Below are 14,435 nucleotides of genomic sequence, written 5' to 3' on the forward strand. Positions count from 1 at the left end.
TTCTGCATGGTTCTTATTGAGTCTTGTTGTTTGGTGTGCTAATTCTATACAGGAGTAATAATTGTTGAAAACTGCTAGTCAGTTGTGAATTAAATAAGTAGTTGTATGTCCGATCATCCAAATTATTGCGCTGTTTTTGGATCATGGGTATTGCGGCTTTTGCAACCTTATCATTTTCATTAGGGCTTTCCCCATTCCATTCCTTTACAGAATGGGGGAAGAATTGTTGAAGCACTTATGTGCATGCAGTAATTAGTCTAATTCGGTTTTGATGATCCCGATGGGTCCAAGACATAGGAGTATATTATTATATTCCTAGATTCATCACTTAAAGTTGATCCTTAAAACTTACTAAAGAGGCTTTCAAAGTATAGTTTGCACCTGTCTTCAAGCATGTGACAATTCAGTTCTATCAGCATCTCCAATAATTATGTCAATTCATGTTGCACTTCATTTTAAAAGTTCAATAATCCCTGTTAGCTCCTTGTGGTACAGATCTCTCATGCCTGACCAGTACTGCAAGTGGGTTGCACAAGTGTTCTGTAAGCAATCTCCTTTGTAGATTGATCATATTTCTGTAGTGTCCTACCAATGAACCAAACTCAGCCACTTGCTGTAGCTATGACTGATTCTGCATGATCATTCTGTTTCATATTTCTACAAACTTTTACACCCAGGTATTTGTATAATTTGTTATGAATTAGGAGTTGTAAACACATTTGTAAATTTTCAAACAGTTTTAGGTGTTATGAAGCAATCGTGCACACTATCGCAACTGTAATTGACAAATATTTGAGTGAAATATAAGAAATAGATGTTCTTGCTCATTTCATACCTTATTACTGGTCACTTATTCATTGTGAAATGTTGGGTTTGCTTTCTTATGCTACACTCGAAATACATTATACATTTTTCATTAATAATTGCTTTGTTTTAGGTAAGAAATCCCATTTAAGAAAAACTGCACAGAAAATAGAACCGTCTGAAGAAACAGTATCAATTATAAAACAGTCAAAAGTATGGAAGATGGAAAATGAACTTTATGAGTTTGCTTTGGAGCAGTTCCACTATATAAAAAAGAAAATACTGGCAATTAAGGATAGTTCAAACTCTGAGAAAGTGCAGCAGTTTACTTATGAAAAAATACGTCCAAAATGAAGGTAGTTAATCTGTCTACTATTTTCATGTTTAATGACTTTTATATGTTCACTGCCATATACTGCACATATTTTTGTGTGTTCCCTTTATTTGTAATTTTCAGTAAGCCACACCTATTAGTGTCCTTGTTAGATGAACTCATATATATCTTCTGAAAAGAATGAAACTTGCTAAATACTATAAACCTGCTGAATTAAAATCCCAGACATAGCCACAAATGTGACAAAGTCTCCTTATCAACTGGTATTTGTAAAGATTGGCAAGAAACGCTTGAGATAGGAGCGGAAGCTTGGAAATCATCATAGTTGGAAGCTCTGAGAAAAAACACTTTTTTCTCTAATTTCACCCACAAGACATCTTGTGCATTTATGAATCAGCGCTTGAACAGAAAATTATTTTTAATGTCACTACACATCAGTACATAATGACTGATAAATCACTTTTTTATGTATAATTTATGTTTCTAAAACATGTCCTTTTTATACAGTTTGATTTTCCTTTATGCAGCCATGTCAAATCTCTTTGTATCAAATAGGTTCTACATTATTACATCAAGTGAAGTGAAAAATTGTGCTTTGAGCAATGATATCATCTGACCTGCACTTGTTTAGTAAGTGTCCTACATAATGTGTGCACCTCAAAATTACTTTCGAATTAATAGCTACAAATAAAGTAATGGGGTGAGTACAGTAATCTGCACATCACTGCACCTCTGCCACCACTACCACAACACGTATCGAAACACTCACTCATTTGAGTAATGAGCCGTTCAGCTGCTCCGGGCCTCCACCAGTAGGCACTCATTGGTCCAGTGTCTCTATTGCTTGCAGTCAGTAGCAAGAAGACCCTAGCGGGCAAGTGGTTCTTATATAGGCATCTGCCGGCAATCTTGCATGTGTTCTCTATTGCACTAAAGCTGTCATGCCATGGCTTAATACGAGTAAATAGTTATTTTCTTAAAACTGTCTTTTATTGCGTTCGGAATTAAAACAGTGTGCCTCACAGGGAAGCACATTATGCTTTCAGGCAATCTCATGGATTTCCTAGCCACAGTGACCACACACTGTAGTCAAACATTACACCTCAGTCACCTCCCTGCACCCTGCTCTTCCTACTACAACATTTTTGGCTTGAGCAGATTCAGGCAGTCGTTGTCCTATGTGATTGGTCATTGCACATTATAATTGTGTTTGTTTCTAGTTTCATTTGGGTTCTGGAGTTTATTTGTTTAGTGTATGCTGTATGATGCCTAACAGTATCAAAAGAAAATTTAAGAGATGACCTGTTGAAAAGTTTGATATCGTTTTTTTGGGGTGGGAATTACTATATGATATTAGTTGAGAGAAATGGTGCATTTGTTACTCACCTACTTCAAAACATATTAAAGGTGACCCACTTCTTTGTTGAAGTGAACAAAAGGATTGCTACAATTTTAAATATAAACAGGCACACAGTTGTAAAAATTGGCAAGAAAATATTTGAGACAGGAGTGGGTGCTTGAGAATCATCAAAGCTGGAAACTCTGAGGAAAAAAATATTGTATAGATTAGCAGAGTATTAACATAGATTCATTTGCTATACATGTTATATGCCAGCATGTTTAAGATAATTATTCAGTTACCCCGAAGGAAGCAGGTGTTTTGAAAGGTAGTTATGAATCATTATTTGCAACTTGTCGCAAACTGGACTTCCACTGTAGACATTTGTAGACATTTGGCTGAAGCTGCTGATGGAGACAGAGACATGGTGATGCACATTTTCAAGGCAGATCTGTGACATGAATTCAGTGAAATGGTGTAGCTTGATTAAACTGAAGTCAATTTTGACATATTTTCAAGCAGTACTGCACAAATAACGTAGCACTAGAAACAATGGCAGTGCATTCAGCTAGGGAAACAGACTTATGTTTGTGCATGCAGGCATCTATATTATACTGTCCTAAACTACCTCCTGGTTTTGAGAAGAAAGATAGGATATTGTGATAATAAATGAATCCTGATATGTCTACAAAGTGGTTTGCAGACTCAGTAAGATCAAATATGGAAAAACTGTCAACAGTTGTAATCTATAATACTTCATACTATTCTGTTGTTGTCATTAAGGTGCACACTGTGGGAAAGTGATAGGAGAGTATAATTGATTGACTTCAGCATTACATCCCAGTAAATCAGAATCTTAAAGAAGTGGGACTTCTGGAAATAAAATCCCCTAACAAACCACTATTCCAGAGATATGAAATTGTACTGACAAACTTTTGGGGATATAGTAAAGAGCATGCCACATTTTCACTGCCATTTAGCCCAATGGATTTGATCTAGGGCCAAATTAAAGGTTTGCTGTCTGAAATAATATGATGTTCACACTGTCGGCTGTTGAACCACTCACTGATAAAGCTGTTTGGACAGTCAGTTCTAAACATAGGAAGAAATCAGTCAGTTGCATGCAGTGCGTCATGTAGTGGGGGTGGCAGAGGGAGGGGGGGGGGACATAGCAGAATGAAGCTATTGTAAAAGTTAGTGCTGGAGATGATCATTTCATTAAATAGTGGTTGCAACAATTCAAGCATTTGCTATGGCATTAAGAGTGATTTCGGTGTAGTATTTCCATTGTTGTCACAGAAATAATACACAAACAGATTCAGCTGTATATCTGTAGTACACTGCTTACAATGGCAAGTGTCTCCATAGCAAAATTATAACTTAGTAAGTTTTGAAACTTTAATAAGAATGCAGTTATTAAAAATAGAGATCAGGTGAAGTTAAACACACCAGTTCAAGCTTTACCACTATTCTTTATTAGTATACAGGGTGAATCATGAAATATGCAAATATTTTAATACGTTATTCTAGAAGTAAAACTAAAGGAAAAAAGTTTGTATTAACATAGGTCCAGAAATGTTTAGTTACGTAGTTATGGCTAATCAAAGATTTTGCCTGAAATTTAGCAACTTTGCTAATATGAAGCCATTGCAAAATTTTATGAGGTTAAAGTAAAGCATGATTTCCATTTATTTTGTTGTTACTGATCTGGTGAGTCTAATAAAACATGCCCCAGGTGTATCTGCAGTAGTTTTCCAGAACATCCAGAGTAGCAAAGATTATTATAGAAGTAAATTTGTTTATTTTCCATTAAGAATGTAGAAATGTTTATTTCATTTTTGGCAAACGTTAGTGAGTTGTTTCAGTCATTTCTTAACATTGAAACGAGTTAGTTTTCTGTATTGTTCAGTGAAAGATCATAATAACAACAGAATATTTAAGTTACTACACATTTAAATGAATATTTTCCCCAGAAATGGATTGGTCATGGTGCTACACATCTGTGGCCACCCAGATCACCCGATTTCACACAAATGGATTTTTTTGTATGAGGGTGGATGAAAGACATAGTTTATCAGGACAGCTCACATTATGAATGCAATAGACAAAATTCATAATAATCCTGTGAAACTGAAACGAACAACAAAATCTGTTCGTACACATGAAGCTAAATGCATTGAACCCGGTGGAGACATTTTTGAACATATATTGAGACTGTATTATGAAATTGTATGTATGCTGCACAACTTCGTTAACAGGGAGCTTTGCTTTTTCCGGCTTAACATGAATTAATAAAAGCAGTTTATCTGACACATTCATACAGTTTCAGTTAACATTATTACCATCATTTTTCCAATTAAATTCTCTACAACTTGTGTTGAAAACTTTATGCAATTGTCTGGAATTTAAGATAGAAATTGGGCCAAGTAGTTTATGAAATTATATCTTTGCCTCTCTAGATGTTGTGGAAAACTGCCGCAGATACATGTCTGGGACATGTTTCATTAGATTCACCAGATCAATAACAACAAAATAAATGGAAATCATGCTTTACTTTAACCTCGTACAGTTTTGTGATGGCTTCATATTAGTGAATTTTGTAAATTTCAGGCAAAAACTTTTATTAGCCGTAACTCCATAACCAAACATTTGCTTACCTATGTTTATATGAACTTTTTTTCTTTAGTTTTACTTGTAGAATAACACGTTAAAATATTTACATATCTTCATGAGTCACCCTGTATACAAATTTTAATGTCTTGTTTGTTGTATTAAAAATAAGTAGATTAAAAAACTTCCCATGTCACCATCATTATTTAAAACCTATATAGATATTAGCCTTAGAACATGGTCTCACAAATGTAATAGTATGGGATTATAAATAAGAGATGGAGTTTATCTACATCATTTATTGTTTGCTGATGATCAAGTAGTCGTAGCACAAGATGGGGAGGATGCTAACTATATGTGCAATCAACTAGCAGTAGCATACAAAACTTGGGGTTTGAAGATTAATTACCAGAAAACAGCATACTTGACCAATGATTCAGATGAGCTATACATTGAAGGAAAGAAAATCAAAAAGATAAACACTTTCTGTTATTTGGGATCCTTATAGAAATCGAGGGAAAATCAGAGTCAGAAATCAATAAAAAAATTAGTAGTGGACGGAAGGTCATTGGGATGCTTGACTCAGTCTTATGGAGCAGGAATGTAATGAGCAGAACTAAACAATTAATATACAAATCCACATTAGAGAGTGTGGTTCTGTATGGAACGGAGACCTGGACAATTAACCTGAAGCACATTAAAAAATTACAAGCTCTAGAGATGGACTTCTGGAGAAGATTGGCAAGAATCTCCAGGAAAGAAAAGATAAGGAACACTGAAATAATAAGGAGAATGGAAATAAAAGAAAGAATATATGGTGTATGGGAATGAAGAAATTACAGTGGTATGGGCATGTACTACGAATGGAGGAAGCCTGAATATCAAAATTGATGCTGGAGTGGGAACCGGAGGGGAGAAGAAGAAGACGACGACCTATGACCACCTGGCTCCAAAATGTACAGCACACAGTGAGCAGAATGGGTGCAGAGGAAGAGGCACACAAGATCGAAACACCTGGAGGAATATTTTGAAAATATAGTTTAAGAACGTTTATTCTCTTATTTCCGAGCAAATTATTATGTTGGAGATAAGCCTCTGTAATGAGTAAAAGTTCAAAATAATAATAATAAATAAAAAACTTCATGAGAAGTTAATTGTTAACCTAGCTATTTGCTTCTCATGATAAAACCAAGTGATCATTTGCCAAGATCTTTCATTCATTAGTGGAGTATTATGTGTTTCATTCAGCTCATATTATTATTTGCTAGAGACATCTAATAGAGTTGTGGCTTCTAACTGATGGAAATATTGTTTGTTCTTGAGATTTTGTTTGCATAATGCATTCATCTAAACTGAAGGGATGTACCCAGTTTGGCGAAAGCTTGATAACATAGTCAGTTATACAAAGAATGAAAGACTAGTAGATTACAACCTTTGGGAGTACCAGTAAAGGTTCCAGAGAAATGTGGGGATATGTGAGACAATACTGACACTACAACTTATCTTCAGAGAGAGGCTGAAGAAAGATATATGTACTTTTGCAGCTGTTGTGGATTGGAGGCATCTACTTTGATCAAAATCTCGCTGCCACTGAAAAAGACTAATAGAGATTTCCTGGCAGGACATATGCGTGGGTTCTAGAGCAGCGCACACACAATGACAGTAACACAGAATAGTAAAATATGTTATCCAACATTGGTAATGTGTGTTACAGCAATTGTAGAATGCAAGTTTAGCCTACATGTCCTGCAGTGACTACAGTTCCGTGAATACTGACTAATAATGTTCTCGGGATTAAAGTCAGAAGAAAACTAATCTTCTTTCTTGATGTACTATTCTAAGAAGAACAGTTCCAAACTAACAGTATTCAATCAAATCTCTAGGCAGGTGACCTGTGTCCATATACGATAATTCTATACACTGTTCTGTTTCTACTAAGTACTAACCACTGTCTAACTATCGGGCACTGTTTCTGTCTCACATGACAACTTGAAGACATGACAAACATTCCACAGGAACTCACTAGCAAGTCTCGGACGACTTACAACTTACAACATGGAACTCATGCTTGTGCATGGTTACTTAAGTGTGAATGTCTTTTCTTGGTGGTGCTGTCACTCCATGGGGCATGATTCTTATGGACAGCATGAATAATTTGTGTGCAGCAATGTTTCTGCTGAGGGCAGACGTCCCTGACCATGGTACTTCTATTTGTTGCAAATTCTTCTTGTGTGGTATCTCTGTACACCACTGCAGCATTTGTAGATAGCTTTTGATGGTGTTGACAGGAATACACCCTTTGAAATTCTAAAGATAGCAGGAACAAAATAAAGGGAGTGAATGTGTACTAATTGTACAGAAATGAGATTGCAGTTATAGTGGTCAAAGGACATAACAGGAAGCAGTAGTTGAAAAGATGGGGAGACAGAGTTGCAGCGTATCTCCAATGTTATTCAATCTGTATTTTGAGCAAGTAGTAAAGGAAACCGAAGAGAAATTTGGAAAAAAAACAACAACCAGACAAAATAAAAACTTTGAGGTTTCCGATGACACTATAATTCTGTCAAAGATGGGTAAGCAGTTAGAAGACCAGTTGAGTGGAATCAGTAGTGTCTTGAACAGAGGTAAGAAGATGAACAGTAATAAAAGTAAAACAAGGGTAATGGACTATAGTCAGATTAAATCAGGCAATTCTGAGGGAATTATATTAGGAAATGAGACAGAGATGACATAAAACTGCAGACTGACAATAACAAGAAAAGTGTTTCTGAAAAAGAGATATTTGGAAACACTGAATATAAATTCAAATGGTAGAAAGTATTTTCTGAAGATATTTATGAAGAGTGTAGCCTATCTTGACCCTCCAGCAGCTGGAGAGGCATTCTAAACACACCTCAGAGAACCATGTCACCCACATCGACTCCAGAGACCCCTCACCTAAAGCCTGGTCAGTTTATATTGCCCATGTTTGTATCTATGGAGCACAATCCACACTGTTTTCTCAGCAGTCTCTCTCTCTGTCTGTCTGTCCTGCTTCATTAACAACCACCACTACCTCCCTACTCTGTAACTCCATCAGGAATGTAAAGCAGTGTGAGCTTTCTACATCTTCATCTATACACTCCACAAGCCATTGCACATTGCACAATGATGATCAGATCTTACCAGTATCATCTGTTTTCTTTTCTATCTCTTTTGTGTATGAGTGACATTTCTTAATTTCTGCTCTCTTATTCTTGCTATCCCTAAGCAAGATAGACGATGGTGGCAGTGTAATGGCCATATAGCCTTCTTCAAGTAGAAGTTTTCTAAATTTACCCAACAAGATTTTGCAGGAACTATGTTGTCTTCCTCCCTTGGCCAGTTTGAATTCCCTGAGCATTTCTGTTACACTGGAATAGTTCTCAAGAATTGGTTGCACAAATATGTTGAACACTCCTCCTCCTCCTCCTCTGCATCTACCTCTGCATCCCTGTATCTGTCCACCTCATCCTCCCACCTCTATATGTCTATCTTTTCCTCCCACTCTCTTTGCCCATTTCCTCCACTCTCTGACCATATCTTCTTCCCCCTTCCCTCTGCCCTCTGACCATATCCACATACCCCCTCTTTCTATCTACACCTCCCTCTCTTCTCCATCTACCCACTATCCCTCTACACCTTCCACCTGCCTCTTGCATCTCCCCCTCCTCCCTCTCCCTTTCAATTTCCTCCTCCTCTTCACTTTGTCCATCCTCTCCTCTGTCTATCTCAACCCGTCTCCAGCCATGCTGACCAGCCCCTGCAATACTGTTCAATAAATCAGGCCAATACTGCTCCCATAACATGCCTGTCATGGATGGCAGCCTACATGTTGGAGCCTGGAAAACTATTTCTTGTCCCCTTACATATAGACTGCCCTGCAAAGCAGGTTGATTTGGCAGGCTGCTACTATTCCCATACAACATGACTGTCATGCAGGGCAGCGTAGATGACGGGGGCTGAAAAATCATGTTTTGTCCATATCTTTCCCCCTATTGGAGCTAGGAGGTTATAAACCCTACACTGCTGATACTTGGGTAGCCTATTGGTTCTTTGGTTGAAATCAGGGAGGAGATCTCAGACATACACACATTCACTCTGCTTTATATACATAACAGATTAGTAATTTGAATAGAAAATAAACAGTGATTGCAACAATAGACCATCGCCATTATGATAAAATGCAGACTGGTAGAGAGGCATATGAAGATTAAAATGATGGCTTACTACACGGTCGAAGTGTCACTCTTTTTTAAAGACAGTATACACAGCTGATGTTGAGATGTCTTAAATTTCATACTTTTGAAACAAAGAACACTTTTTAACGTAATTTACATTTACACTCTAAATAGGAGAGAATTAGCTAACTTGCCAGGTATGCATTGTTCACCCATGGACATGAACATGGACCATAAAAAGATGTTTCACGATTTACTCATATCATTAATTACAGTTATGTAGTAGTATATAGTTAATATGGAACATTGGTTTCATGTGATCTATTTTGTAGGGAAATCAATGTAGTCAATATCTTAACAATTGCTGTTTATGTTGTTCTAGCATATATACATAACATACTGTTCACCTCAATTTTTTATTTTTATTTTCAGTTCATATGACAACATTGCTGACTTTGGAAGTGCAACAAATCGGTACATCCGTCTTGATTCCCAAGAAAGTGTTCAATGGTTGTTTATCGAACCAAAGTATAACTTTTCAAAATGCCAACTTCTAAGAGGCAACAGTATTAACCTATATCTATAGAACTTTGCCTTTCTTACATCCATTAATGTTATAATTATGATTTATTGCTACAGTTTCGTTATGCCTGTTAAGGGAAAATCGAACATTAATAATGGATTGTGTACGTATATCAGTTATTATATACCTTGGCAGTAAGACATTACATGTGTTTCTAGTCCATCACAATAAATATTTGAGGTTAAATCTTGCCAGCAACATGGTCTGGTGGAACAGACATTGCAGTTGTAGAAATGGAGTAATGGTCCCACACTTTACAACTGTCTGTAGCATTCCTTCTGCAGTTATAAACACAGAATTAAAGAGATTATTTTTGTTGTACAGAATTAGCCAAAAGAACCTTGTACACAGTTTTTCAAAGCTTCTTTTTTCCTTTGTGTGTGTGTGTGTCTGTGTGTGTGTGTGTGTGTGTGAGAGAGAGAGAGAGAGAGAGAGAGAGAGAGAGAGAGAGAGAGGCGGGGGGGGGGGGGGGGGGGGCAAGGATGTCAAATTGATAAGTTACAATTGTAAAATGTGTTTCCATAATTGCTCCATGGGGAAAGCCATCACATTTTTTTTTCCAATGTTTGACACTCAAAGACTGAAATATTTAACTGATTGAATGTAACATCATTTGCTGTTAAAGTAGCAGTAAAGAATTAACTCGATATATATATATATTTTAAATTAATATTTTGACAGATATGTATAAGATGATGAAAAAAGCTGATGGATTTTTACTAGAAGATTTTCTCTCCTCATTTGCTAGTCATTTTCAGCTGCATTTGAATGATATTGTTCCTTAGCTATGGTGTAAGGAAAAGGCAAACACTACCCTGTACTTATCTTGTCTTCCACTGGAGGGTAATAGCTTTGTTACGGCAGTGATTATATGAATTTCACAATGTATCACCGATTTTTATGATAGAAGGAATCATAACTGTTTGTTACAAATTTTGATATTTGTAAGAAAATGTATACAGTAAATGGACTTTTGTGAGAGTGATTTTACTTTTTGATAGCCATTTGCTTTCTTCTCATGGATTTTATGCAGATCTCTACTTCATAGAAGTTTTAAAGCAGGCCTGTAAAAAACTTTGTTTGGTTGTGCTCCTCGGGATCTCCATAGTGTACATTCTTAGTTACTGGTTACAGAACATTTCTGGCAGTGATAAAATTTTAGAAATTCAAGCATTAAAATAATGAAGTTTGATGCATCTGTTATTTGTGGAACAATATGTAATACATCATGTTTCTAGATGAAATGAAACTGTTCAGTGTATATAATAATTAGAACAAAAGCACTGAGCACAGGAGAGGTCCAGGACAAGTTTAAGTACCTACCAATGTATTTCTGAAACAGACATTTTACCAAGAATATTCAGCTGCAGTAAACTGTCTGTAATTATATGTTAAGGAAAGAATGCAATTTTCTGTCAGGCGGTACCAAGTATAGGCTTCATCCTGTCATGATATAATCCCAGGAATGGAATGTATAAAAAAAATCTTTTGACATTGATTGATGAAAATTTCCTTAATAGGATGGTGGACAGTACATAATGGAACTGGAAACATAAATAGTCCTCTGGTATAGTGTGACATTGATACTTAAATCTCCTTACCGTTGTTTGCAATGATTTCAAACCATCTGCAACCAGTGTGATTTGGTAAATTAATCTCATTCATTAAGATAACCTGTCAGCATTCCACATTCCAGGTCATTGTTCAGATATCCATTGTATTCAGATATATTGTTGGCATTTGTCTTCACTCGATACCATATTACAGATGACAGATATTCGAGGCATGTGGTACTAAAACATTGCAGAAACTGACTGTTTTATGTTGGTCTATTGGACCCTTGAAGGTGGGTTTCCTGAACCTTGTTAACATAGATATTCATCTCTGTAACAAGTATTCATCTCGGTAACAAATGAATCTCTGCATGGAGACTTTGTTCTTCCATACTAAAATTTTATCTTTTGTACCCTTAAGATGACATGGACATGTCAGTATGTTGAGGAGATCATGTCCCAGTGTAGGAACCACCTCAAATGCGATCAGACTGAAATTTGAATCAAAATAGTAATGTGAATTTGCACAGTACTCTGTTTATGAGCAAGTCAATTACTTCATTATTTACCATTTTATTTTTTATTTCTGCAAGCTGCTACTGTTCCCTTGCCCCCCCCCCCCCCCCCCTGAACTATTTTTGTTGCTTTTGCCCAGCCCATGGCCAACAAATTCACCAAGGAAGGAAAGAAAATTTGGGTTCAAAATCTCGTCGGCTGTGAAGATCTTAGAAATATGTACAAGCTCAAATGGAACATGGATTGGTGGGAAATCACCCATGTGCATTTCAAAGCAACTAGCCTAGCATTTGTCTGAAGTGATCTGGAGAAACACTAAAAAATTAACTCTGTTCGAACAGGCCTTGGAAGGTCCAACAGGACCAACCAGCTGCCAGAAAATCAAAATCTAGATGTTTGGACAGCAGATTTGAACCAAATTCATTAAATATCCCTGTTGCTGCACATTTAAATGTATTCTATCCTTCAGTATACTAAACTAGGTTGAGCTTCAGCATATCCATTTCACCAAGCACTAGAATCCAAAATCGTATATCCAAACCCTATGCATGCTTGATACAATGTTTCTGAAGTCTTCCTGTTATTCCTCAGCCTTTTCTACTCCCACTTTTCTTTGTATGATGTTAAGAAGTGTATGCATTAACTGATTTATTTACTTACTTATCTTTGTTCAAAATCTGGGAATGTCATCCTTTTCAATCACTTTGTATTTTCTTTTTTGCTGTGAAAGTATTCCCATTTGCATGAGTTTTCAATTATCATTTCTTTTAACATACTTCTTTCTTCACTCCATTTCTTCATGTCTTCATTCTTTTATTTTTCATTGTTGTGTCAGCAAACCCTACAGTAACCACATTTTTTTCATTTTGTGATTATATTTTGCAATCCTAGAGTGTGACACAGCTGCAAGTTTGGTTGGTTCTATACAAATCACATTAACTTTGTGTTAATGACTTTGTGTAATATATTACTGGTACACTGGAAAACCTAGTGGTCTGAAGTGAAGATTGCCTTCGCATATTTGATTGCCACAGAGCTGGTAATGTGGTAGCTACTTCTATCACACTTATAATTCATTTAAGCGTTCATTTCAACTACTCAGTAATATATTCATTATCACTCTGTTATTTACATTGTTTGTGACTCCCGTATGCTGACATCAGTTATTCATATCTAATAATATTGCATGAGAATTATCAGTTTTAAAAGTTTTATTTGTATCCTCTGAATATTTTGGATTTACACTTTCTCTTATGTCATTGGTTATGTTCCCTCTGCATATGACATCAGCAGTGTTCATGTACACTGGATTAAATTTTTGTGGGGAAAAAATATTTTTCATAGCTTCCTAGATGAAACACAAGTATTTCGAGAACAATAATTAGTTTACCAACAATGACCTGCCATAATGGTTATGTTTATGTGTGACATTAATGAAACTGATAATCACAGGTTACTGAACTGATCATGCTGTATATTTTGTAGTTCATTTTCCTCGCATGACCCATGGTAAATTATACAAGAGTTATGTTGTGATCATATGAAGTAAATAGTAGGTTTATTGTTTAAGTGTAGGTTTATTGTTGTGATCTGTAAATGACATATGTGAATTGCAACTGACCATACAGGTTTTATCAACAGAGGGTAAACCAGTTGTTAATAACCACAGAAAATAATCCAGTGGAAATACTGTTCAATTCATCTACACACTGCCTAGTGAGCCACACATGTTTAAATTTGATGCAAGAGACTGGCTGAATACACAGAATACCCTAATGAGGTACTGTACACCAGTTGATAAAAGTTTTCTCCCTTGTATCATCAAGAAATGCTATTAACACATACTAAGAGAAGACAGATACTTGCCTCTTACAGCTATAGCCTTGCAAAAATCACAAGTGAGCAGAAAACAAATCTCCACTTCCATCTCTGCACCTACTCTTACAAGCAACTGTTACAGCTGCATGATATCGAAGAGTTGTACACGTGTGATATTCTGATGCCATGGAGATTAGTCGGAAGAGAGAAAGGAAATGCACAGAGGTCAGTTATTGCAGAGTTAAGTTCCACTAACTTCATTATCGCTCATTGAAGAATTAGACTTACATACTATGCCAAAAATGTTCTATAAAAATGAATGTAGACACTGCTGTTTCATGACATACGCTTAGTCATCAGCTGTATGTTGTTAATTGAAATGATTATTATTATAACTTAAACAATTATGCATGGAATGAGAAATAATTCTGCCAATAATCTAGCTGTTTGCGACCCTTTATGTTAAACTTAAAAACTTGGCAATAGCTTGTATTACTTATTTTTAAAAAAGCTAATACATGAACACTATGGTGTTAATTTTCCATTGCTATGTATTTTTTGTGAGTGATCATGCACTTAGACTCTGTTTTATGTGATGTTACAGATTTTTATTTGTCTTTTAATTTTGCACCACTTGGAAGGAATATTTTTTACAGCATGTGATAAGTGATACCTGCTT

The 14,435-nt window shown here is 36.0% G+C and overlaps 1 protein-coding gene across 1 annotated transcript in view; it reads left to right on the plus strand.

The window, feature by feature from the left end:
• Positions 1-10,335, plus strand: part of LOC126088510 (heparin sulfate O-sulfotransferase-like) — an 80,195-nt gene extending 69,860 nt beyond the window's left edge. Inside the window, exons 7-8 of the mRNA XM_049906655.1 lie at positions 938-1,160; positions 9,719-10,335. Coding sequence (XP_049762612.1) covers positions 938-1,158 — 221 coding nt within the window. The 3' untranslated portion in view covers positions 1,159-1,160; positions 9,719-10,335. The remainder of the gene's footprint in view (positions 1-937; positions 1,161-9,718) is intronic.
• Positions 10,336-14,435: the final 4,100 nt, after the last annotated feature.

Source organism: Schistocerca cancellata, chromosome 6 (assembly GCF_023864275.1).
Source record: "Schistocerca cancellata isolate TAMUIC-IGC-003103 chromosome 6, iqSchCanc2.1, whole genome shotgun sequence".
Classification (NCBI taxonomy): domain Eukaryota; kingdom Metazoa; phylum Arthropoda; class Insecta; order Orthoptera; family Acrididae; genus Schistocerca; species Schistocerca cancellata.